This window comes from Protopterus annectens, chromosome 5.part0, assembly GCF_019279795.1.
Source record: "Protopterus annectens isolate FY-2018-M chromosome 5.part0, PAN1.0, whole genome shotgun sequence".
Lineage (NCBI taxonomy): Eukaryota > Metazoa > Chordata > Ceratodontiformes > Protopteridae > Protopterus > Protopterus annectens.
The window spans coordinates 49,130,246-49,157,380 of NC_056735.1; the positions used below are offsets into that span (position 1 = coordinate 49,130,246).

Genomic DNA, 27,135 nt, shown 5'->3' on the forward strand with positions numbered 1-27,135 from the left:
TTAAAATGTGACTTATGGCCACTGGTTGTCAAAAATAGCACTAGACAGATTAAGTAACTTAAAATAACATAATACATTTAAGTTACGATTTATTTTTGCAGTGTTATCCTTGTAAGTGTTATTGCCCTGTTAACATGTACTTGTTCAAATTTGAACTTGGAGTCCTTGTTTTTGATAACTAGTATTTATGTTACTGCATTATAACATCTGATTTTTTTTCTCAGGTTGTGCCTGATAGTAGGCCTCAAAGTCCACTGTACTTATCTTGTTACCATGCCAATAAGTAAGTTAAGCAAACGGGCAAGCATCTATTTTATGATTTTTGTTTGATAAAATTGCATTTTAGCTTGGGTATGAAAAGTGACAGCTTTCATATTCAGGAAAATCCCTGAATCATTGATTGTATTGTAAGAAAACATTGAAAATTCCAGTTATAACCCTACGTTCCAAATTGGTGTCAGTAACTTAGCAGATTTAAATATTTCCACTCCATTATTTTCAGTATTTATAACCCTTGCCATAAACTGTAGTAGCTTTTAAGCGCATTCTTGCCTAAGCAATTATTTTGCAAAGCAATAGAGCTTTATAGGAGTTCAGTAGTCCCTTTGGCCAAATATGTATGGTTAAAATGTCACAATAAAAATAGCCAGAACATGGCCAACTGTCAAAATGATCACAGAAAGCAATCTAACTAGGAACCCATACTGCAAACTATTATATTTATATTAGATCCCTTCTTTCCCCAGAAGTATGAAAATGTGCCCCTATTGTATGGTAAAAAAAAAAAGAGTGTCATATACTTCCAGGTGACAAGTAATAGAGAAAATGGATGTTGAGTCTGCAAATAAATATTTGACACTAGATGTGATTGAGATAGTGCAGGACCATTTTCTTTATGTTCATCAAATAAACTAGCTTTTGTTTATCAGTCAATAACCATGACGGACTAGGTCCCCTAGATCAGTTCTGTATAGTGCAGGTACATGGCCCTTGGTGACTCAATGTGGTAAAGGGGTGTTTTGTTGTTACTGTTAACAGACTACATTTTAATTTCTAATGAAAGTTGATTTTTCTGTCATAATAATCAGCTAGTGGCAGAGTGGGAACTCACCAGTTTCCTTACATGAAGTATTTATGTTTAAGAAACTGGGTGACAAAAGGTCAGTACTGTATGCTGGCTGTTCGTATTTTTTTCTAAGCCCCTTTATGCCACCTTGCCTGCTGTAATTAAGCCGTTTCCGTTATCATGATTAGCCCTTTTACTCCCCCATTTGAGAGGCATACCAAGTACCATACAAGGGTGAGCCACCTTGGGGAAATGGTGGGTTGGGAGGGTGGCCTAACGGTTAAAGTGTTTGCTTTACAAACACAAGGTGGAGGGTTTGAGTCTCACAAGGGATAATTGGCTAGGCTTAAAATGGCTTGAAAGGGCACTTAGTTTAGTACTAATCTATGAACCTATGAAGTCATCATACAGGAAGTTGTTTGTGCCTTCAGTGGCACCCTGGCAACTGAGGATATTTATTATGGCTCTAAACCCTCCCAGGTGGTGACATAAGCATCTACATCAGAGACAGATTACCTGTGCTGCTCTACTTCACACAAAACCATTCCATCACATACATCAGCAAGGACTAACATTGTCAGCTTGGGTGGCTACAACCCACATCCTCTCTGAGTTGGGTCTCTGGTATGGGCAAAGCCTCCTATCTTGCATGGAGCCATAGCTGATGCAGTCAATTATGGCCTCCCTCCCCAGGAAGGGCACATGCATCCCCTCGATCTGCATCATAAAGCACCTGAACCACTAGTTTTTATTTTCACAAGTAAGTACTAAGATATCAGTCTGTAGACTATTGCATGCCTTGCCAATAAGCAGAGGTCAGAATCAAATCCGGTAACATGGATCTGAGAGGTGAAGACCTTAACCATTTTATCAGCCCCTCCTCCAAAAGAAGTGCATGCCCAAACAGAGACTAGTCAAACTGTAAAGGCTTCATGCTGGCATGATACTTGCACAGATTTGGAGTGCGACTTCAGAATGGAAAATTCAGTTGGTGGACTGCAACAGTTTACTTTATTTTAACAGGCTACATTTAGAATTTATAGGAAATATAATTTTTGTTGCTTTGGTGACTGGTTTGTACAGAGTTGCCACCTGCTTGTGTCATGACATTAGAGATTTTACTCCAGACGCTGGGACATGACAGTGTCTTCACTGTGAATTGATTGTGGGTTTGGGAGGGGACACACACTTGCTGGATTTTTTTTTATTTGCTTTAGGACTCACAGCTGTAGTTTAATTAAGAAGACATTTTTTTCTTTGCAGCGCTACTGATGGAATATGCATTGAGAGTGCAGTGTACAAAAGACTTGTACCAAATAAAAGATATCTTCATTCTAATGTCACAGGCATGTGATCTGTAAGAAGCATAAACATTCACTGCTTCATATATTAGTACTAAGCTAACTGCCCTTGCGAGCCATTTTAGGCCTAGCCAATTATCCTTTGTGAAACACAAACCCTGAACCTTGTGCTTGTAAGGCAAGCACCTTAACCATTAGGTCACCCTCCCTAAGGTCTGACATGATGCTGCCAGTAAGTGACTAGCCAGTAGCAGTCACATATAAGCAAACTGAATACTCCATTCAATACTGAAATAGTTTTTTCATGTCTGCAGCACTTCTGCAAAAATGCTCCCCATAATTTGTGAGAAATAAGAATCTACCCTCTTTTTTGTACATGAGATCAGGATATCACATCAGCAATGACCATCACACTACTGCTGGCTAATCCTGATACAGTTATTCTTCTGTACCACACATGGATAGGCACTCACACCTATGGTCAATTTTGAGTATCCAATCCACCCACTACACATTTTTGGAATGTGGGATGAAACTGAAGTACCCAGAGAAAACCCACATGAACACATAGGGGACATGCAGACTCTGCATAGAAGGTACCCCATCCGATAATTGAATTGCTACTCACTATGCCACTATGCACTCCATAATTTGTCAAAAAATATTAGGGAACAAATGAATAGTCATACTGGGACAGCTGCAGTACTTTGATGGAATTAAGGGATCACATTTTTTTTTTTTTTGCATTTGCATCTCTAGTGCATTGATATGACCAAGGAAAAGAAGAAGGCTAGCTTTACCAGCAGCACTAAGATGCATCAATGTTCACCACAAGAAGAAAAAGCCAGTCATTACCTTTTCAAATTTTTAATAAAATTCGAATGTCCGAAGTAGCCACAGTCTCAACACCATAAATGTCTGCACCAATTTTACTGGAACAAACAGTTGAATATTCTTCCAAAATTTTCAAAGCAAACATAGCATCACACAATAAAAGTCAAAATACTGATATACAGGCTCCAAGCAACACAGATAAAAACCTCTAGTGCCTCGGCTTTTCAGCCTTTACAGAATTTAAAGAGGAAGGATGATCATACATATGGGAGATCAGAAAAGCCAATAAGATGTGAGAGATGAGATACACATCAGAAAAGCCAATCAGATGTGAGAGATGACATATGGATCAGAAAAGCCAATCTAATCAACAAACAGGCTATGAATTATGACATGTGCCTGACATATATTTGGGTCACTTCAAGAGTAAATTTGTTTTGGGGACTTCCCAATTCCATTGGAAGCCAGTTGACTTTGTGGGCCTCCCCAGTGAGCAGTAAGTTGGAAATCTTACCAATATTATCTAATGTAGTCCTATGATTGGTTTATGGTATTAATTCAATGGATCAATTTTTCTATACTGTAAATTTCTTTAGAGACTGAGTGTCACCAATGACTGTTTTAATTGTGCTGGAATTTAAACTTTCATCAATAATGTAAGGGTGTGGAGTTAATAATTTATAAATCTAGGGAAGAGCGGGGTGAAACCCCACAATACCTTTTTATTACATATTAATTTTATTTTTTTGATGGTGCTAATTCTTTTGCAGGTGAACTGGCTGTGATGAAGTTATATAATATGAACACATTTATGATTGATATGCAGATATATCTAGATAACCAAAGAGATAAAGGGAAAGCAGTTCATGGGTTCATAGGTAGGTACTAGGCTATCGGCCCTGGGGCCTATACAAGCCCAGCCAAAAAGGTACCCTAGCTTTTGCCACCCAAGAAAATTATTTTCTTGTGCCACTGTCGAGCAAAGCCACAGAGGTGATCCCCGGGATGAATTTCCTATTTCCCATCCAATCATCAAGATTTTTCTTGAAGAGTGTTAATGAGGAGCTTTGTTTGATATAGATAGGTAGTTTATTCCAGAGTATGGGAAGTCTCTGGGACAGGAATCTATCACTCCAGCATGTTCTGTTTATTGTGGTGACAAGGTTTAGGACCCTAGAGTGGGTAGCTCGGTGGGATTGGGATTTCTTTAAGTGGAGCATGTCCAACAGCTTGGGATTTGACATAGCTTTGTATGTTAGGCAGAGATCACCTCTGAGTAGGTGATATGTGACTGAGTAAAGCTGGTGGTTTTTGAGACGGTTTGCATAGGGCATCTGTTTGAGGCCGGTAATCCTCTTTGTGAGGTATTTCTGCGGCCTTTCCAGTTGTTGTAGATGTCTTGTGAGGTACATACCAAAAGGGGTATTGTACTCTATAATGGGTCTAATGAGTGATGAGTAGAGGGAAGTGTTTTACATGGATTCTAGTTAGGCACTGCCATTGTGCCAACAAGAGGTTTGTGAAGAAATTAAACATTGTAGGATGTGCTCCCCCAAAGGTTGAGGTAGCACAACTGGCAATTGTTGGGAGACAGTCAATGGGGTGGTGTGGGGGTGCATAAGACAGTCAGCAGTGAAGTACCACAAAGCTTAGTCTGGGTTGGTCCTGTTTCATATAATAGTGTCACATTTCACACTGGGACTTGGGAATAAAATCAGCCTGTTTGTGGATGACAACAAGAATGCAACAGTAGAAAAATATGCCAGAACTATTCTCTAATGCAATTTTCATTGTTAAGTGTGGACAAGTAAGTCAACACTGAAGCTTAATGTGAAAAGGTATAAGGTAATGCATATTGGGGGGGGTGCAGAATGAACATAATCAAGACAAGTAGCCTTGGAATAATCAGACAAAGAAAATTATCTGGCAGTCATTATCACTCCGTACACAGCAGCTCGAAAGTGCAGGGACTAACATGAACAGAATATTGGGATGCATAGCGAGGACAGTGAACCAGAGAGCAGCAGAAGCCTTCTCTTAATAGTAGAAGACACTAGTGAAGGTTCCATCCCTTAATAGTACAGAACACTAGTGAAGGTTCCATCCCTTAATAGTACAGGACACTAGTGAAGGTTTCATCCCTTAATAGTACAGGACACTAGTGAAGGTTCCATCCCTTAATAGTACAGGACACTAGTGAAGGTTCCATCCCTTAATAGTACAGGACACTAGTGAAGGTTCCCTCCCTTAATAGTACAGAACACTAGTGAAGGTTCCATCCCTTAATAGTACAGGACACTAGTGAAGGTTCCATCCCTTAATAGTACAGGACACTAGTGAAGGTTCCATCCCTTAATAGTACAGGACACTAGTGAAGGTTCCATCCCTTAATAGTACAGGACACTAGTGAAGGTTCCATCCCTTAATAGTACAGGACACTAGTGAAGGTTCCATCACTTAACAGTACAGGACACTAGTGAAGGTTCCATCCCTTAATAGTACAGGACACTAGTGAAGGTTCCATCCCTTAATAGTACAGGACACTAGTGAAGGTTCTATCCCTTAACAGTACAGAACACTAGTGAAGGTTCCATCCCTTAATAGTACAGGACACTAGTGAAGGTTCCATCCCTTAACAGTACAGGACACCAGTGAAGGTTCCATCCCTTAATAGTACAGGACACTAGTGAAGGTTCCATCCCTTAATAGTACAGAACACTAGTGAAGGTTCCATCCCTTAATAGTACAGGACACTAGTGAAGGTTCCATCCCTTAATAGTACAGGACACTAGTGAAGGTTCCATCCCTTAATAGTACAGGGCACTAGTGAAGGTTCCATCCCTTAATAGTACAGGACACTAGTGAAGGTTCCCTCCCTTAATAGTACAGAACACTAGTGAAGGTTCCATCCCTTAATAGTACAGGACACTAGTGAAGGTTACATCCCTTAATAGTACAGGACACTAGTGAAGTTTCCATCCCTTAATAGTACAGGACACTAGTGAAGGTTCCATCCCTTAATAGTACAGGACACTAGTGAAGGTTCCATCACTTAACAGTACAGGACACTAGTGAAGGTTCCATCCCTTAATAGTACAGGACACTAGTGAAGGTTCCATCCCTTAATAGTACAGGACACTAGTGAAGGTTCTATCCCTTAACAGTACAGAACACTAGTGAAGGTTCCATCCCTTAATAGTACAGGACACTAGTGAAGGTTCCATCCCTTAACAGTACAGGACACCAGTGAAGGTTCCATCCCTTAATAGTACAGGACACTAGTGAAGGTTCCTTCCCTTAATAGTACAGGACACTAGTGAAGGTTCCATCTGGAATAATGCATGTAGTTCTGGAGGGCATACATCAAAAAGGAGACAGGGCTGTCAGTGAAAGTATAAAAGAGAGAGCTACTAAAATAGTAAGAGAGAGTTATGAAAAAAGTCTGAGATGTACAAGCTGTAAGAGAGGATGGGGCAAGGATATGACAATGACATATTGCACTCTCAGTAGCATATGAATGGGATAGAGTTCAGGTGGAAGAACAGAGAGGACAAAGATGGAGTTTTGGTGGCAAATGGAGAGGACAATATTCAAGATGTATTTAAGGAAATATTAATTAACAGAGGAGGTAGAAAGGTCCTGAATGCACTACCTAAGGACATTGTGGAATGCAGGTAGACTGATGGATTCTGAAATCCCTGAGGCAAGTGGAAGAAAAGGGAAAGAGCAGCATGCTGGAAGGGGCAGATGTGTAGGTACAGGTGCGGGTGCAGTGGCTGGCGGAGACAACTGGACTTGGTAGAACATGAATACCTTCTTGTTTGCATCTTTGTGTATTTATGTGTTTTGAACTTTGGAGATGCATTTGCAGTAAATGCAAGCATAAACTCTAATAAGCCACTCCTATAGAGTATATTTCAGAGCATTTATTATAACTGTAATTGCCTTAATATTGCTACAACTGAAGTGCTCTAGGTTGCACTGCATCTGAAGTGTTTGTATGTTTTAGCTGCTTTTCTGTATATATAGACTTCTCTGTATATGTAGACTAGCTACTTATTCTGCTGTGTTACTTCCTCTTAAATCGTCTTTCAGTTATGCACTTGCCTTGCTTCATTTAAAAAAGTTTTAAATTGCTAATTTTGTAGAGTTTTAATTGCATTTACTGTCTAGGATTACACACTCAAGTGTGTTAGCCTTTTCTGTGTTTATTTACTGTATTATTGCATTGTTTAGCCTGTTTCAACAACAACAACAAAAAAATACTATCTTGTTTGCTCGTTTCCCACCTTTTCTAGCCAGTCCATATCCCAGGCTTTGCTTGCCTCAGGAGTTTATTTTCTGTACTCAGAGCTATCCAGACCTTGCTGTGGCAGAGGGAAGTCCTACTGCCTACCAGTGGGACTGGTGAGCATTGTACTGCCTATCTAACGCTAGAGGAATGGTTTCCAGCTCTGAAATTGTAATTTTATTAGCCTTTTGGGCTGATTTCCATCCTTTTCAACTTTTTGGCTTAAAAACGCGTGTGTTTGCACATTTGTCACATTGTGCAGCACTGCGAGGCTACAGTTAAACTATTCCAGGTGCCAGAAATTCTGCTCTTCAAATTTTCCCTTAACACTAGCTGGTTTCTCAGTAGTAGCACTAAAATCTGAACCCCCGTGACTAGCACTTGCTCCAGAACTTGCTGGAAAGCACTAGGAAGCCTGAAACGGATACAAGCACTCAGCTCTCCTAGTCAATAAGGAGAAATTAATTATAGGTACTAAACAGCCTATAATTGCAAAGTACCTTGCAAAGGTAAGGGAAAACAGCTCTTAAACTTTACATAAAAGCACCTAAACAGGCATGTCCAAGGGTCAGCTTCCAGTGATTTCTCCTGTCCACCTGGTGAATATGGGCATAATGGGGCAATACGGCAGCTGCCTCATGTACACAGACAATCCTCTCTTCCTACCACCCAACACTACAACCTGCGAGAGATGCACTTACATAGCCAAACTGGAAGCAAAGCTCTCTCCGGCCAAGATTGTGCTAGACAGTCAAGAGGAGAAGGTTAACACCTGCATCACACCTCAAGCAACTCATAGACCTTCAAAACCCACACCATCAACACCCACACATAGCAACACTAAACCCACATATGCGGAGGCCCTTAACATCAACCTGCCTGAGCAACAAGGACCGCCGAAGCCAAAACACAAACAAACACCAGTCACAACCAAAGTGACACATAGCTCACAACACCAGTGTGCCACCCAACAACAGCCCCTAAGGCAAGACAATGTACCCAACACTTTAGTCATAGGTGACTCTATAGTCAGGCACACTGATGTCCCACTCACCAGACTGAACATGGAGAAAATTACAGTCAGCTGCCTGTCGGGTGCTAGGATCCACCACATAACGCATGGACTCAAGTCACTCCACAACAAGTACAAACATGACTCTATCATTGTCCATGCTGGAGTGAATGACTTGAGACATACCTCCCTGGACTACATGAAAAGAGATATGGAAGAGCTCTTGGATCATGTGACCCAGGCAGGTATGACCCTAGCCCTGAGTAGCATCCTGCCTTCGCCCAGAATGATACCACAGTATAAGGACAAAATGACTGACTTCAACAATTGGCTAAGCTTCTGGTGTCATTCAAAGGGGATCCAGTATTTGTCTGCCTGGGAAGACATGATTGACAAACCACGATGCTTTGCCAGAGATGGTCTGCACTTGTCATCCTTGGGATTCAGGTTACTGGCTAAAGCTCTTGCCACCCCTATAGTGCCTTTTTTAGGCAAGGTTCAAAGGATAAAACCACCACCGTAACAGATAGAAGCAGGCAAAATCTGAAGGTTATGCTACTCAATGCTAGAAGTCTAAACCTCAAAATGCACTCTCTCGAGGCACTCCTAAAAATGGAGAACATTGATATCTGTGCAGTAACTGAGACCTGGTTCAAGGCTCCAGAGAGCACCCCTGCAATACCAGGCTACAATTCTTACCACACGTTTTGGCCACAAAACCAGGACCAAAACACTAAAGGTGGAGGAGTGTCCATATTCACCAAGGATATTCACACCTCCAGGCTAGTTGCCCAACACAATGCATCTGAAATTCTCCAGGTGCAACTAACACTAGGTAAGACTGCAATCCAAACTGTAGCTTGCTACAGATCCCCAACCATGCCCCAAGATTCTCACTACACCTTTCTAAACATACTGGAAAATATTAAGACACAACCAAGCACCCTAATACTGTGTGATTTCAACTACCCTGCCATTAATTGGGAAAACTACTCAGGTGCCAACTCCTTTTCCCAACAGTTCTTGGAATTCATAAATGCCAACACCCTGGATCAACTAATCCATTGTCCCACCAGGGGTTCCAATATCCTAGACCTGGTCATTACCCACATGGGAGATAGATGCTCCACACCAGTGGTCACCCCTTCATTGGTCAGGTCTGACCATAAGCAAATCACCCTTGACATCCACATCCCACCCCCCACCCACCAGTAAGGAAACCTCATTAAAAAACTTCTCCAAAGCCAATTTCAAGCTACTGAAGTCAGAAGTGACAAACTTCACAACACCCATGCAGACGGGATCTGGAAGTTCGACTGCAGAATCCTACACTAAGGCACTGTAGGAGCACATCCACTCGTGCATGAATCGTGCCATCCCAAATAGAACCAAGATGCTCTTCTCCAAAAAAAGGAAGCCAATCTGGTGGTCCCCTGCTATAAACAAACTATACAACAGAAGGAAGAAATTGTTGCAAAAAAGTGGAAAATCCCAGGATGCAAAAAACTCCCTCACCAGCCTCAGTAAGAAGCTGAGATCCCTCATAAAATCCTCAAAAGCTAGTTACGAAAATAAAATTGCCAAAGATTCCAAAGACAACCACAAGGCATTCTATAGTTATGTCAAGAATCTAAATGGCAATGCTCAGATCTGCTCTGAGTTACAACAGAATGGCATTAAATATACTGATCCCAAGGATATTGCCAATATCCTGGCAGATCAATTTAGTGCCAACTTCACCCCACTCTCACCCCCTAAAGGGCCCATCTCAATACCAAAAGATTGCCAAATTCCGATAATCATGGCCACACAGGTAGAAACCGCACTCTCCAAAGCTAAGAATACAGCATCCATGGGACCAGATGACATCCCAGGCTGTGTACTACATGAACTACAAAATGAACTGGCACCTCACCTAAGTGTCATGTTTAATCATAGCCTCACCTCAGGCTTTGTGCTCACTGAGTGGGCACAGCTACAGTTATCCCACTCCACAAGGAGGATCCACCTTGGATCCTGGAAACTACCATCCCATCAGTCTGACAAGCCTGATTTTCAAGGGCATGGAACGCATTATCATGGAACTTATAAACAAAGACATTGGCAACCTTCAAACACTGGACCCCACCCAGTTTGGGTTTGTGAAGTGCCGATCTTATCTCCTGAATCTGATTGACTTCTTCGAATCAGTCTCCAGAGCTGTGGACGAGGGTAAGGCAGTCCACACAGCCTATCTGGACATTGCCAAGGCCTTTGACACCATCCCCCACTCTGGAATCATAGATAAACTTACTAAGCTGGGCATAAATCCCTACGTCACTCGATGGGTTGCTAACTGGCTTACTGACAGAACCCAGACAGTAAAAGTAGCCGACTCCAAATCCAGCGCCAGACAAGTGACAAGTGGAGTACCTCAGGGTTCAGTCCTGGGACCACTCTTGTTTGGCATCTACTTCTCTGAAGTACAGGCCAACACTAAGGGACTCTGGCTAACAAAGTTTTCAGATGACTGCAAACTGGGAGCCATTATTGAATCACCAAATTATGTGGATATTCTACAAAAGGGCCTTACAGAAACAGATGTCTGGTGCCAGAGCCATGGGATCACGCTTAATGCCAAGAAATGTATAGTTATCCCCTTTGGAAAAAAACATGTACCCATGAATAACCACATAGGTGGCAGGACACTAAACATCGAAAGTGTGATGAGAGACTTAGGGACACAGGTGGACAGTGGTCTCACTATCGATAACCACATTGCCACACCAGTCAGGAAATCCTTCTATGTGGCACACCTCATCACTAAGGGCTTTTCAACCAGGAAAAAAGGAGGTCATTTTCCCACTGTACTCATCCTTCATTAGACCCATTATAGAGTATAATGCCCCGTTTGGTATGTACCTCACAAGACATCTGCAACAGCTGGAAAGGCCACAGAAATACCTCACTAAAAGAATCACAGGCCTAAAGCAGATGCCATATACTGACCGTCTAAAAAAACTCCAGCTATACTCTGTGGCATATCGTCTACTCAGAGGCGATCTCTGCTTAACATACAAGACCATGTCAAACACTGAGCTGTTGGACATGCGCCACTTAAAGAAATCCCAATCCCTCAGAGCCACACGCTCCAGGGATCTAAACCTTGTCATCACAATGAACAAAACATGCTGGAGGGATAGGTTCCTGACCCAGAGACTCCCCATACTCTGGAATAGACTGCCCATACATATCAAGCAGAGCGCCTCATTGGCCCTCTTCAAAAGAAACCTTGATGATTGGATGGGAGATAACAAATTCACCCCGGGGATCATGTCATTTGCCCTGCTAGACAGGGGCCTGGAGAAGTAAATATTGTGGGAAGAAATATCCAGGGAATTGTTATGGCTAGGCTTGCATAGGCCCTAGGGCCCAGGGACGTCGGGAGGCATATGCACTGTATTGATTTCAGTACAACTTCTTAGAAGAGGGGGTAGCATTTAAAAAATAAAATTTTAAAGGTTGTTGGCTCCTTTAAGGGGGATACGAGCCAGTCGGAAGTGAGCTCACGTCATGTCCGGCTGGCCGCGAGCGGGAAATGTGCAGTAGTGAGCAAGTGGAAGAAGACAATTGCAAATGGATTATCGCGAGTGGGAAATATGAATATGGAAGGCAATCGAGTGTCACAAACAGATTATCATGTAAGAGAGATGGGGATGTGGTGTGTCTGTGTGTGTGTGTGTAAATGCCCCCACAGAATACACATGTTGGCTATAGGTGTTCAGGCTCAAACTCTGTACCTTTGCTTCAGGGTAAGAAGAGCCTAAAGTCCTTAACCACTACCATTTCTGAACTTCGTTCAGATTTGTTTTTCTAATGGTTGTTAAGTATGGTGAGAAGTGAGAAGTGAGAACTGAAGTTGTATTTCCCCCATTATTGTTTTTGTTGTTTGTCCAGGTTTTTTGTGCTAAGGTGTGAAGTGAAAACTGTATTTGTATTCCCTCATTATTGGCTTTGTTTGTCCAGGTTTTTTTTTAATGATAGCCATCAAGTTTGTCTTCCTATTTTTCAAACTGCTGATTTAGCATAGTGGTATGTTGGACTGACTGTAATGCATATGGTTCTGGGTTCAAGACATGCATGATGATAACACAGCATTTTATTCTAGCAACTTTCCAAAATTATACAAGCAATGTTTAAAATGTGTCCCTGGTTTTTGGGCTTTTGTCCCCCCCCCCCAATAAATGTTGTTTTTTTCCAGATTTCTTGTGCTGCAAAGTTCAGAGATACAGTTGAGTGTTGACATTTTACAAGGAGCTGAGAGCTGCAGGGGAACTAAAGTTTAGTGCTGCTTATGCTGAGTCTGCTTGTACTGTTAATAGCACAACAGGTAGTGTACTTGCTTTTTGATTCAGAAGGCTGTGGGTTCTTCTCCCACAGTAGGTAGATGCATTGCTGATACTGTACTGTGTTGTAAAGGGGGTGGATGCTGTAGTCCGTTTTGGCAAAGATATCTAGTAGTAACTATGAACCTGTTATCAGTTTGCATCCCTTCCCTATTGCAATATTACTAGCGTATCATTGTTTTTAATGCAACATAGGCAATTTATTCCTCAAGGGCAACACGCACTTTATTTGTAGATGAAACCATGAAATATAAAGTTGCTTGCTAGCAGCAGTCTCTTCATTAGTTACAGATTTCTTTAATGTGGAATTATGTAGATGGCTTTTACTAGTTCAGAGATTGTGCATGTTTACTGATACTGGTAGATTCTAGAAGTTTGAGTAGACTTTTATGATGGAAATGTTATGAATTGGGCTGTTTTGTCATTATTGTTGCATGCATTTTGTTACATTGTTTACTGGAAAAATGTTCAAACCAATAAATTTAAAACGCTGTCTAACAACTATACTGTATTGTACAAGGAATATAATTTAATACAGTCAGGAAGGTGTATCAAAGAGCACGTGTATGTTTCATGTGCAAGGGGCCTATGATTTGAAAACAGCCCAAAGTTAATCTTTATCTGCCACTGGCAAAATGTATTTTCTTGAATGTGGGTTTCAATGCTGTTTCAATGAATGTGAGTTTCAAGGGGAGACAAGTTTTAATGCTAAGTCTAGTTTCATTGTGAGACTGCATTGCTTTGTTTAGCAGATATTTATTGGTGTTTGTGCTGTAAAATGCAAAATAAAACTTTTCTGGCAAATAATTTAGGAATGAAGTTACTAAATAATGACCGACATTAAGTTTCAGACGTCACAATATTCAGAAAAATGCATGCTAAAGCAAGACCTGATATTCTATCAACTGTCTTAAATTTATACAAGATCAATTTTTAGTACTGTTTGTATGTTCCCCCAATATATTTGGCCTTGTCCAGATTTCCTGCATTAAGAGGTTGAGAGGTATGTGCAAATAAATCGCTTTATAGAATTAGGAATATCCAAACCTCTCAACTGTCCCCAATTTTGGCTCAAAATGTTGTTCTCCCCCTAATAATCTCTCCGCAAAATAGCAATTTTGGAAGGAAACGTAGAGGGTTTACCTTTATAAATAACTGTAATGATCAGAGTTATACATTACTTTTATTTCAGAAATGCATGTAGATTCTCTAATTTTGTCAGCTGCTCTAAGTTAACTGTGCTCTTATTAAAATGGTGTCCCTTCTTTGACAGGTTTCCAGCTGTATTGTCTGGCAATTTTATATTTTTGCATCACATTTTTGGTCTGTTTTTCATAAAATTGTGGTTTTGTGGCAAATTAGTGGCAAATCATTAAAGACTGAAGTTAGAAAATAATGGCAGACATTTGAGTTTCAGATTTCATACCTTTCAGAAAATTCATACTAATGCAAGACCTACAACTATTCTATTATCTTTCTAAGTTTATAAGAGCAATATTTTAAAAAAATGTCCTTATTTTTGGGCCTTTGCCTCAGTTTTATTTGTGAGTTTGTTGCTCTAAGAGGTTGAGAGGTGTGTGTGTGTGTGTGTGTGTGTGTGTGTGTGTGTGTGTGTGTGTGTGTGTGTGTGTGTGTGTGTGTGAGGTAGGTAGGTAGCATACCTCTCAACTGTCCACATTTTGCAGAATGTCCAGATTTTTGCCCCATATTTTTTGTCTGTTCCTCATAAATTTTGAGATTTTCTAGAAAATCATTGAAGGCTGAAGTTGCTAAATAATGACAGACATTTGAGTTTCAGACTTCACGTCCTTTAGAAAAATTCATACTAGCACAAATCCTGTTATTCTAGCAACTTTCTCATACTAGCACAAATCCTGTTATTCTAGAAACTTTCTAAGTTCACGAGAGCATTATTTAATATCTGTCCCTGTTTATTTTAGGTTTTGTCCATATTTCTTGCACTAAGAGGTAGGTGGGGTGTGTGTGTGAATGAAACACCCTAGTTAGGGGTAGCAGGTGGTTAGTAATTTACTCAAGCTCAAAACCTGTACCTTAGTTACAGAAAACAAAAGCATGAATCCTCTACCCCAACTACCATGCTGCATTTTTCAAAGAACTAACTTTCAGGTTCATTTTCAGTTCAAGGAACCAAGTTTGAGTGAATCTATATTATTTTACTGAAAAGGCATTACAGCAAATGCCTCTTCATCGACACTAAAAGAGCGAACCGTGAATTACGAGAATGGCCGTAGCTTGGCTGGGGAGGGGGGTAGCAGTTTGAGAGCTGTGAGTACAAATTTGAAAATCCTAGCTACACCCCTGCTAGGGCCGATAGCTTAGTACCAACCTATGAACCTATGAGAATGAGAGCAAATAATTTCCAATGAAAGTAGGCAGAAGCAGAGAAGCGGTGGTTAAGTATTACTAACATGCTGACATGAACTCTAGGTCTGTATATAAAATCCAATCTTAGAGATGTGTTCACAGCTTTTCTAAGTCTGGCGAATAGTTTGTAGCTTGGCATTACTAGTTTACAATGTTTGTGTGTGTGTGTGTGTGTGTGTGTGTGTGTGTGTGTGTGTGTGTGTGTGTGTGTGTGTGTGTATGCGTGTGTGCGTGTGTGCGTGTGTGCGTGTGTGTGTGTGTGTGTGTAGCCTGTCAAAACCAATGGCATTTTAAATGACTTTCAAAGTAGCTCAAAAAAGTTTGACTGATGCAGTAAATTATAATTTAATTATAACAATGGTGTAGCACCAGATGTCCTTAAATACATAGGGTGGTGGCATAACATATTGATAAACTTTAATGTTAACTAGCTAGCATGTCATTTAAAAGTGGTAATGCTAAATCTGCATTATATAAAATGGCAGTCTGTACAGAGGTCTCAGATGGGTTAGTCTAACAGCCAGCTCTCAGTATATTCAGTAGGGATATTGCAGAGGTTCTAGATAAGCAGAACAAAGAAGCTTGTTTGTAGAAAGCAAAGAAAAAAATGCTAGAAAAAGAGCAGATCAGAGGGAACAAGAAGTGTTGCTGATCCTCTGGCTAGCAAGGTTATAAAATGAAAGACATTTCAAATTCATCATGCAGAAATGTAGAAAAATGTGTTTTAAAAATAAACCAAGTACATTTCTCAGTATCAGGCAAACATGCAGAGAAGTATCTAGGGTTAATTATTAAAAAAGGTCCAATGTTCACAAATCGGTATGAGCATTACAAAATCCAGTAACATACACAGCTGTTTTAAGGAATGTGCAGACAGTCTTCATGTCACAACTTTGTAAATCACTGTTTAAGATTCTTCTGGAATACTGATAAAGAAAATAAATCGGGAACCATAAATAACCTCAAAGTGGCTTCTACTCCAATAAAATATGCAGCTGTTCTAAGGAAAGTGTACACGGAAAGGCAGAAGTTATGTAATAGCATTGTAAAGCACTGTTCAAGATTGTTCTGGAATATAGATGAAAAAAAAAAAAAAGGAGATAATAAAGACCATTAAACTGAATCCCAATAGGCAATTTGAAGGGGCAGTGGCAATGACAGAGAGCATGCTGGGAGTGCATAGCATGGGGAGTGAATGTGAAATCTACAGCGGTCATTATTCCATCATGGAGGGCATCGCTAGGGCCACATACATGTGCTTTCTGTGCCCTCCATTTGTGACATCTTTCCCATCTGACTGATTCAGAGATAGTTCAGGTGGGTATTAAACATCCATAGGCTCAGATGATCTACTTGGTTGAAGAACACATTAAACAAACAGTCCATCAAAAAAAATAAATGCATTACTAGCTGCGGAAATGTTGTATTTCTTCTTTTTTTTCCTGTTTGTTTTTGTCCTATCACATAACACTCATTTATATATTTGATATAACATTTATGTTATTGTTTTTGGTAGTTTGTACTCCCTAATTCTTAAGTCCTCAGGCCATCATAGAACAAGATGTATGCAGATGCTGGATCTGTTTGGTTAAAATACATATTCTTCTACTAACAGAGAATAGAAAATGGCTTCCAGTCTCCCAACCCGTGTCTGCAAGCTATCCAAGAAGGAAGGACAGAGTTTTGGATTCTTTTTGCGAATCGAACAAGGAAAAGAGGGACACCTAATTCGTTGTATTGAAAAGGGCGGTATAGGAGAGAAGGCAGGACTCAAAGATGGGGATCGCATTCTAAAAGTCAATGAGACCTATGTGGACCAGGAGGAACATGCTAAGGTAAGGGCCTCATAACAGACCTGACAGCCACATAGCCATAGCTGCTAGAAGCTGTTGCCTCGTTGCAGCTGCTAGAAGCTGTTGCCTCATTATAATACCAACCAGTACCAACACTCTTCACTTTTTCTGCACTTTTGTAGTCACTTTGCTATAAATTTCCTGCTTGCCTCAGCATTGCTATGATTTTCTCTGCCCGCGCTGTCTCATGTGGCATGCCTAGTATCTTGTTATTGTTTAGTCTGTTTACTTTTGCCATAAGGACCAACTGCACTGACCCTGCTACAACACAGACACCTTCACACCATTATTTGGAACAGAGTTCTTTACTTCATCTCCTTTCATGGATGGCTTACCTTTACTATTTACAGTGCCCCATCTGTTTCCCATTCCGTGATGTGTTTCACTGATATTTATGTTTTGGTTGCCTCATCTTATTTTCTGGTGCAGTTTCCTTTTCTTTATTCAAGATGAGTAAAATTAACGTTCTTTCCAATTTACATTTGCTACCTTAATCGACCATTGACTGTCATTCTACTTTTTAATTAGCATTGCAGCTTACACATCACAAACATGCATACATGCAAATATTTCAAGCACGGGTACTAATGCCCTTCTAGCCTGCCAATATACCAAAATATTTGTTCCCATAATAAGTGTCCAGGCTGTCCTTAAAGATATCTGAACTAGTGCTTGTTTTAGTTTGATTTGGCATTCTATTCCATGCATCAGCAGCTCTTTCACAGAACCATTCAGTGCACATCTCATTCCTATAGAATCTTCTACTTAAGTTGTCAGATGACTCTCTTCTACTTGGTTGTTGGTATAGATGAGGCATATGGTAATGAGTGGTAGATTAACTTCATCACAAAGACCATGGTTTGATTCTCACAACCCACATCTGTGTTGTACAAGTTCAAAGCAATTCAGTAATTTGGCCAGGTCACCCCAGTACAACCAACCATCTTAAAGCATATATGTTTTGAATACTGTGAACTATTATTCCAGAGGAAACAAAGTAAACTGAGCTTGTTTCTTGTGTGGATGGTTAAGCAGCCTGCATAATTACACACAGCATAATTGTTGACTACAAAACCTATCAAATCAATGTCAGTTCTTCAAGCATGCAGCTTATATTTTAACCAAAAAAATTGTAAACAACATTTTCACTATATTACAACATGTACCTCAATGTGCTTTGTTTCATTATAGAGCTCTGCAAGAATTAGGCATCTGTACATATAAGTCTGCAGTCAAATATCTGCATACAAAATAAAATATACTAAACATGTAAGGACATAGTTATAATGAAGATGTAGTGTACCTTTCATTAGTCTATTTGAGCTTGCTAGTAGTCATTTGATAGGTGGCTCAACAGGCTAATGCTGTGAGGTGTATTTCCTATGATGCAGGGTTTGATTCCCTCAACCTTATCTACTTACAATGTGACCCTAAGTAAGTCATTTAACCAGACATTGGTCTGAGGTCCCCACTGAAAAGGAACTGTGTGCCCAGTGGGCCTACCTGGTTAGCAAATGGATATTGTAAGAATTTTGCCTTTTCATCATATTTATTTTAAAGGGGTAAGGGTTGCCCTTTTCAACTCTAGGACTATTTGGCATAGGGCTGAGATCTTAGCCATGCACCTTAGTCTTGCATCTAGTTCTCAGCATCCGATGGTGTCTGCCAGTTGTTCTGAGGTTGAGCTCCCTAACTGCAACATAGATAAAGAAAATAAACCCAAGCTTAGGGCCTTGGATGACAATCATTCTCTGTCAGCTGGTCTTCCAAGGCTTGTGATAGTGTGAGGCAGTTTTGCAGCCCACTTCCACAGCTGAGGTGATGGAGTCTGACAATGCCGTCAGGTCCCTCAAATTCTGCACAGACCTTAGCACTTGGTTTGTTGGTTGGGTCTAGGGCCCCTTTGCAGGCCTCGGCTTCTGATAAGCATGCTTAACCTGTGACTCTCCTTTAGGTGTCGGCCTACACTGGTTGCATATTCTTCTAGAGAGACTGGCATCATAATTGCAGACATCCCTAGGCCCAAACCCAGAGCTTTCCCTAAGAAGGAAACTTCCTCTGGGCCTATACCTAGACTTACCAGATCCCACACACACAGGGTTATCAGCAGGCCTTGGTTAGGTTAGCTGAAGACTTAATTTTCCTGGTCAGATCCAGACAAATCCCTACTGAATCATACACAGGGAAAAGGAAAAAGGACCTGCACCTGAAGTCCATTCTGGTCTTTTTGAATCTGCTGAAGATTCTGACCAGGAGGAGTCTGTTTTTGATGAAGGATCCTCTCTGACTTAGTTTGAGGAGTCAGATTCTGAAGAAAACCTAGCTTCTGTTTTTCCCCCTCAGGCCATTACTTTTGGAGAAAGTCTTCATGCCATGAGGGAACATTTTCAGTGGGATTCTCACAATTACCCGTAATCCAAAAACAGGATTAGGAAATTCCTTGACCTGCCAGAGCACAAGCCTCTTGCCATTCCTCCAGTTTTAGAAGTTGTAGAGGATGTTTTCTTGGATTCCTCTTTCCTTCCTCCAGCTCCTTGAAAACCAGGCAGGTTTTATAGGGTACTGGACTCCCATAAGAACCGTTATTCTGGTCCAGAGGTTGTCACCCCAGGACCTAAAGAAGCAAGAGCCATTTCCTCAAAAACCCTTGACCAACTGATAGAGAACAGGGCTCTTGATAGATGTGGCAAAAACGTTTACACTTCTGCCACCTTAGCTAAGAGAGCTCTTAACTGTCAATTACACAAGATAAAATACCAACAGACCATTCTCGATCAGTTGAAGCAAAAAATTACTATCAGTGAAGACAAGATCCTTTCCAAAGAATTGCTAAATCTTTGTCCCACCAGCTCTCAAGTTGCTAGGCATTCCTTGCACTGTGGCTATGATAATATGGAAGTTCCCAGCCAGGCTGCAGCCACCGGTTCTCTTATTAGAAGACATGCAAGGTTAAATGAACAAATCTTCCCTGAGAATGTCAAATCAAATGCTTTGGATGGCCCTCTGAACAAGGATTTCCACTTTGGACCCAAAGCTGAGACTGTAAAAACATGGAAGACAAAGCTAAATCCATGCAAAAAGTGAAATACTTCTTTCCAGTTCAGTCCCCGAGATGTAGTAGGAACTACCCCACTAAACACAGATCGTTTCCTTCACAATCTAAAAACAGGCAGTGGAGGGAAAAGACACAAAGGCAACAGCAACTATAAAGATTGAGGGAGTGGACCTCAGACACTTCCAGGCAAGGAGTTGTAGGCCGCAGTCCCCTGGCAGAAAGCAACAATGACTCATTCATTCCAGTCTCTCTGAAAAATCATTCCCTCCCCCCATAAAACTAGGAGGAAAAATATCCATCTTCAAGGAAATGTCTCTCATCACTTCAGACAGGTGGGTTCAAAGCATTATTTCAAATGGCTGCAGACTCACTTTCACAGAGCCACTAAAGCACTCAGTCTATCCAGACATTCCACCAAACCATAGGACAAAGGCCCTTTCTCAAATTCAGATTTTGTGCTCCCAGGGTTCAGTGGAACCAGTTCCAGAACAACAAAAGACAAAGTGTTTCCACTCCAGGCTGTCTCTGGCTCCCAGAAAGGAAGGCTGTTGGTGTCCCATTTTAGACCTGTGTACTCTCAATCAATCCCTGCTTGTTTCAAAATTCAAAATGTTAACTCTTCAAAAGCTTTTACCCATGATAGCCACTCAGGCCTCCGTGGTCGTCCTGGATCACTCACACATTCCCATAGCCGAATTGCACAGAAGCTTTTTACACTTCAGAGCAGGTACCAGTCACTATCAGTTTCTACACTGCCATTTGACTTGTCTACCACTCCCAGGATCTTCACAAAGTGCTTAGCCCCACTAATCACCTTTTGCAGGACCAGAGGGGACCAAATCTACCCCTACCTGGATGATTGTCTAATACAAGTCAACAGTCTGTCAAAGCACCACACAGATCTGGTGTTTTCACAGAACCTCTTGACCTCCCTGGGCTTCAACATAAATCTACACAAATTGAACATAGAACTGTCCACCAGGACTGTCTTCCTGGGGACACGTCTGGACTCAGCCCTTCAAAAAGCCTTTTTACTTTCAGACAAGGTCTACTTCCTGACTCCCTACTTCCAAAAGATCCTGCAGAGACATTATCTCACAGCCAGGGAATTACTCAGAGCACTGGGCTAATGGCAACTTGCATCCTCATGGTCCCTCTGGCCAGGCTGCACATGAAGAAGCTCCAGTGGTTCCTCAAAAATGTGTGTGTGGTGCTAGCACGCACAATCCCTTTTGACCGAGATACAGCTGATCCCTTGTCTCAAGGTGGAATTTGCATGGTGGGCAAAAGCTTGTGCTCAGAACCAAGGCCTTCCTTTCAGGTTCACTCCCCAGAAGCAAACATTCACCACATATGCCTTGGAGACAGCCTGGGGGGCTCATTTCAAGCACTTCCAATCCCAAGGGAAGTGAGAAAATCAGTTCAGAGATGAGCACATAAACTTGAAAGAAATTATGACAGTTCAAAAAGGCCCGGTGGCATTCATAGAAAAATGGAAACCAGGGGTCTTATTAGTAAAAACAGACAACACCACAGCCATGTGCTACAGAAACAAACAGGGGGCACTCACTTCCACCCTGTCACCTAGCAATTGAGGTTTGAGAGACCGCTCACTCTCTGGGGTTATACCTTTTGGCACAGTATCTTCCAGGTGTTCAAAATACTCTAGCAGGTCCCCTCAGCAGAAACCTGATGGATGTCCACAAATGGCATTTGCATCAGGAAACTTTCTCATCATACCTAAGAAATGGGGGAGTACCCCAGATAGACCTCTTTGCCACTAAGGAAAATGCTCAACTGAAAACTTTCTGCTCCAGAAGCAAACTCCTCTCAGCCTGGAAGGCAGATGCCTTCTCTTTCCCTTGGACTCAACTTTTCTTCTACGCATTCCCGTCCTAACCTGTACTTCCACGGGTGCTTCTGAAAATAAGGGAAGAGTGGCTAAGGGCAATACTGATAGCCCCAGACTGGCCCAGACAGCACTGGTATCTTCTGCTACTCAACCTAACAAACGAGAATCCATGACATTGACCTCAGAGAATGGGCCTTCTGACTCAGGACAAGGGAGTATGCAGACACTCAAACTCACAGCCCGGATAATTCCACAGCATCCTGGATGGATCCTACCCTAAGCAAGCAGGTCATCCTTAAAGAGGCCAGAATGCCTAGTACTAGGAAATATTATTCAGCTAAGTGGAAAAGGTTTCCATCTGGTGTCAACAACTGGGCCACAATCCTCTCTTAGCCAAGATCTCTATCATTCTAGATTACCTGGCTATTCTGGTTGATAAAGGCCTTTCCTACTTCTCCATTAAAATTAATTCCTCTGCCATTTTGGCCCATATACCTGTTCTTCCTCTCTTTCCCCATTCACTGTTAAGATAATTTCTCAGGGGAGTCATCCAAATCAGACCACCGAGGAGACAACCTACCCTTCCATGGGACCTTAATTTTATTACTGAAAAATTGACCCTCTTCCTTTGAACCAGAAGCTTTGTTTGTTTTAAAGTTTCTAACTTGGAAAACTGCCCCTAGAAGATTCTCTGAGCTGCAGGCTCTCATGGCACTGGAACCCTTCCTCATCTTCCATTTAGACAGAGTCTCCCTCAGGGCTAACACTTCCTTTATGCCCATGTTGACCACAGACACATCTTTGAATCAAGCCATACACCCACCCACCTTCTTCCCCAATCCTCAGAACCAGGAGGAAAGAATCCTTCATTTGTAAGTAATAAACCAAACCAGCTCCAGGACAACCTAGTACTTTATTGGACCGAACACTCAAAGCAACAATAGACAAAAAACAATAAAAACACTTTCACTAAGCGCTTTCACCCATCATAACAATTGGGCATCATCAGAGTGAAAAAAACCCCGTTTGAAACTTCAGCTTTTAAATGAACTCAAATACACACGCCCCCTACTTAAAACCAATTGCAAATCTAAAACAATCAAACAATTAATGTGTATTTTTATAAATACAATTAAGTATAGTTAAGTAATATATACTTCTAAATGTATTTATATGTAAATGAATAAATAAATAAATAACTATAATAACATATATATAAACTGTTAGTAACAACACAAACTTATTGCCTTCTGTGATAATCTAAAGTGTATCACTTTATATGTTAAAAGCATGGACAAGTATATAGAAATTAACGTTCCATGTAAAATCAAGCAACCTGAACCCCATATATCTCAATAAATTACAATAAACTAGAGCTGTCTCTAAATATTATACTAAACATTGTTTATAAAATACGTGTTACTGTAAGTTGATTACTTACAAGTCAAGACGTTTCATTTCATTGGAAGAATCCTTCATTCCGTGGATGCTCATAGGCAGCTCCATTGCTATCTTCATAGAACTAAAACTTTGAGAAAACCAGACAACTCTTTGTGGCCTTTGCCACTGGCTCTGAAGGAAAATTAGTTTCCAAATGGATCTCTCACTGTATCTGATTTTGCTACAACCATCATGGTAAGAAGCCACCTGAGGCTGTCAGGACTCACTCTCCTTGGGCTACTGCTACCTCTACTGCCTTTCTAAAAGGAGTCCCTACCAAGGACATTCTGAAAGCTGCTATCTGGTCATCTGTGCTTACCTTCACCAAACACTGCCACTTATCAGCCTTTTCCAGGTCCAGAGCAGGATTCACCACTGCCATTCTGCAGGGCATGCTCTCCTCTCCCTAATCTACCTTCCACCCTCCTTTTCAGCTTTGGGAATCATCTCACACGACAGGACTGAAACAGTGAAACACAAAGAACATAGTAAGTTGTGTACACTTCCCATAAATGTAGATGTCCGAGTGTATTCGCTGTTGCAGTCTTCTTTCCCTCACTCCCTCCTTCCCCCTTAGCCTACAGGGTAGTCTGGTACAAACCTCTCCTCAGCCCAAAGTGATACCTCCTTTGTTGCCCTTTCCCTTGCTTAGATTCTCGGTCTTACGTCCGTTACTTTAGGACCCATCTTGGAGACTACTACCTTTGGGGGGGGGCTAAGAAAAAACTAAATTCATGACATCGGTTAGCTCCCTATATTCCAAGAATAATGACATCAGTCTGGGTGTCCACCAGTACTTGGAGGAGGGAGATTTTTATCCTGGTAATTGGGTCGGCCAAGGGCTTTCATGCCAAGAAATTGCACATGTCAGGACTGCAACAGTGAATATACTTGAACATCTACATTTATGGTAAGTGCACACAAATGCACTTTATGCACTGTAGCTTGTTATTTTCATGTATTCATTCTGTAACCTGATAATCTACCAAAGTGTTCTACAATCCTGAGCAGCTTTGGAACTTCTGGGCTGGATCTGTTATGTATACTATTACATTATCTGCAAACAAAGTGATTTCCTGTGTCATATTCTCACAGTTGTAACCTAATCCTTGTGTTCTTCTTATAGCTTGTGTAAATGGTTCTATGTATAAAGCAAACAGAAGAGGGGATAGGGGACACCCCTGCTGGGTCCCTCTTGATATATTCAAGTTGCCCAAGAGGGTACCTGATAGCTTTATATGTGCCTTTGCCCACTGGTAAATGTTCCATAACATCTGTGTTCACTCAATTGGACCCTTATAACTTCTAGGACCTTCCACATAAATCCCCAACTGACTCTATCAAATGTATTTTTAGCATAAAGACATATTATCGTGTTTTTCTATTATAGCTTACATGCTTTGTAGTCATGGTTCATGATTGCTATAGACCTACACGATGCTGGGTCATTCGTGTCCTTATATTCCTTAGGTATTACTGCTATAATTGCTGTTTTTCAAGAAGATGGACCAGGTACACCTCTCCTTATGGCATTAAACAATTTATGCCAATAAGTTACTACCTCCCATTGTGCAATTGTCCATATTTCAGTTGGGATACCATCTCCCCCTGGGGATTTACATGTGGCTTGTTTTTATTTATGGCCTCTATTATTTATTCTCTCAGCATTTCTTTCTAATATTCCTCTCTTTCTCCTTATTGTAACCCTTCTAATTGAAGTTTGTCTAGCCACCTTTCAGCCTCATTATCTATCTCTGGTTTCTAGCTGTCCCCTCTGTATAGTTCCTCAAAATAATCTTTCGGCTTTTCTAATATACCCTCGTTTACTTTTACTATCCTATCCAATTTGTGGTTTCTTATTTTTTTATTGACCTTTTGTCCATTTGTTGTCTGAGTCTTTATGCTAAATATTTGTGTTTCTAGGGCTGTTGTCCAGGTATCGGAGAGCTAGTGTTTCTAGGGCTGTTGTCCAGGTATCGGAGAGCTAGTGTTTCTAGGGCTGTTGTCCAGGTATTGGAGAGCTAGTGTTTCTAGGGCTGTTGTCCAGGTATCGGAGAGCTAGTGTTTCTAGGGCTGTTGTCCAGGTGTCGGAGAGCTAGTGCTGCCCTATTTTTCTCATTAGTTATGTCAAGGTAATTTTCAAGTTCTTCTCTTAGCTGTTTGTGTTCCGCTTCCCCATCTCCAGTGTCACGTCTCCCTTTTGATCACAAATCTTGTAAACTATCCATAAGCTGCCTGTATTTCCTGTTATTGTTTAGCACATTTCATTAGTTTTTGCTTCACAAGGAATCTGATTTTGTCTTTCTGGCATCCAGTTGGCACAGACTTGGTCTGCTTTTATCAGAGTCTCCCTTACTTCTTTACTTAGCATGGTCAACAACCAAGCCTTAAATCCCTCATTGTTTGATAAGTATGTTACAAAGCCCCAATGTTTCTGGCCCCTACCTTTCTCGGTCTTTCTTAATCTGACTTCTACAGGTGCATAGTCAAATGACATTAACGGATATGTTGATTGTTTCTCAACCCAGTGGACATATCCCGTATTAATACAGAATCTATCCAGTTGTGCCCAAGTATTGTATTACCTGGAGTAATAAGTATATTTCCAGTGGTTCTCCCCCCTCCCTTTATATTTGTCATCCTAAACAGTTTCATATATTTGGCTAAGTGTCTTACTTCTTTGCCCATGCTCTGGGTTCTCTTGATATATCTCATTTCTCACATATAATGTTCCAATCACCTCCCACAAGACAAAGTTCCTCTGCCTGGGGTAAAATTTTACCTAATACCTCTTTCAGTTAGGTGGTTCCATAATTAGGGTGTGTACGTGTGTATATATATATATATATATATATATATATATATATTCGATCCTTGGCTGGGGTGCCTTCTGTGTGGAGTATGCATGTCCTCCCTGTGGTCGCATGGGTTTCTTCCGGGTGCTCTGCTTTCCTCCCACATCCCAAAGACATGCTGTAGGTGGATTGGATGCACTAAATTGGCCCTAGGCGTGAATGCGTGCATGTGCCTTCTGTGGAAGGTTGGGTGATGGGCTGGCAATTCGACACCGTAAAACTCCACTTCCAATCATGAGCAGACGGTGATCCACTGTGGCGACCCCTAACGGGGAAAAGCCAAAAGAAGAAGAAGACTATGTTTTGTCTGTCCCACATACCATTTACTGTAATATATCTTCCTTGCCTGTCCTCCGTAGTCATTTCCCTTGCTGTTAGTATGTTCATTTTTGCTAGTGATAATACCTCTCTTTTTCTTTCTCTTTTACTACAGTCCACAACCGCCTTCATTGTACTCATCTTTATTAAACATTGATAATCTTTTGCCCACAGATGGGTCTCCTGAGGATGGCTGTGTCTTGTCCTGTTTGGATATTTATATTGGTGCTCTTTCCTGCTTTTGTTTGTTAACAAATCCATTTACATTCCAAGTTAGTATCCTAAACCCTCTCATTACAGTTTTTTCCTTCTGAACTTCTTCTTGGATTCCGCCTTGAATGTCACCATATTAAATGCTGTTTGAATATGTGCGTTAATTCTAGCTCATTGTCGTGACATGCTTTTTTGATTGTAACTGGTATTACCATTAATAACTTCCCCTAACAGTAAAACTATGTACACACATGCTTGTGTCATCCCCCATATAT

General features: G+C 41.1%; 1 protein-coding gene across 1 annotated transcript in view; it reads left to right on the forward strand.

Annotated features, from left to right (window-relative positions):
• The window catches only part of PDZK1 (PDZ domain containing 1), a 550,816-nt gene that overhangs the window by 229,051 nt on the left and 294,630 nt on the right, over positions 1-27,135 (forward strand). The window contains exon 2 of the mRNA XM_044072128.1: positions 16,890-17,109. Coding sequence (XP_043928063.1) covers positions 16,900-17,109 — 210 coding nt within the window. The 5' untranslated portion in view covers positions 16,890-16,899. The remainder of the gene's footprint in view (positions 1-16,889; positions 17,110-27,135) is intronic.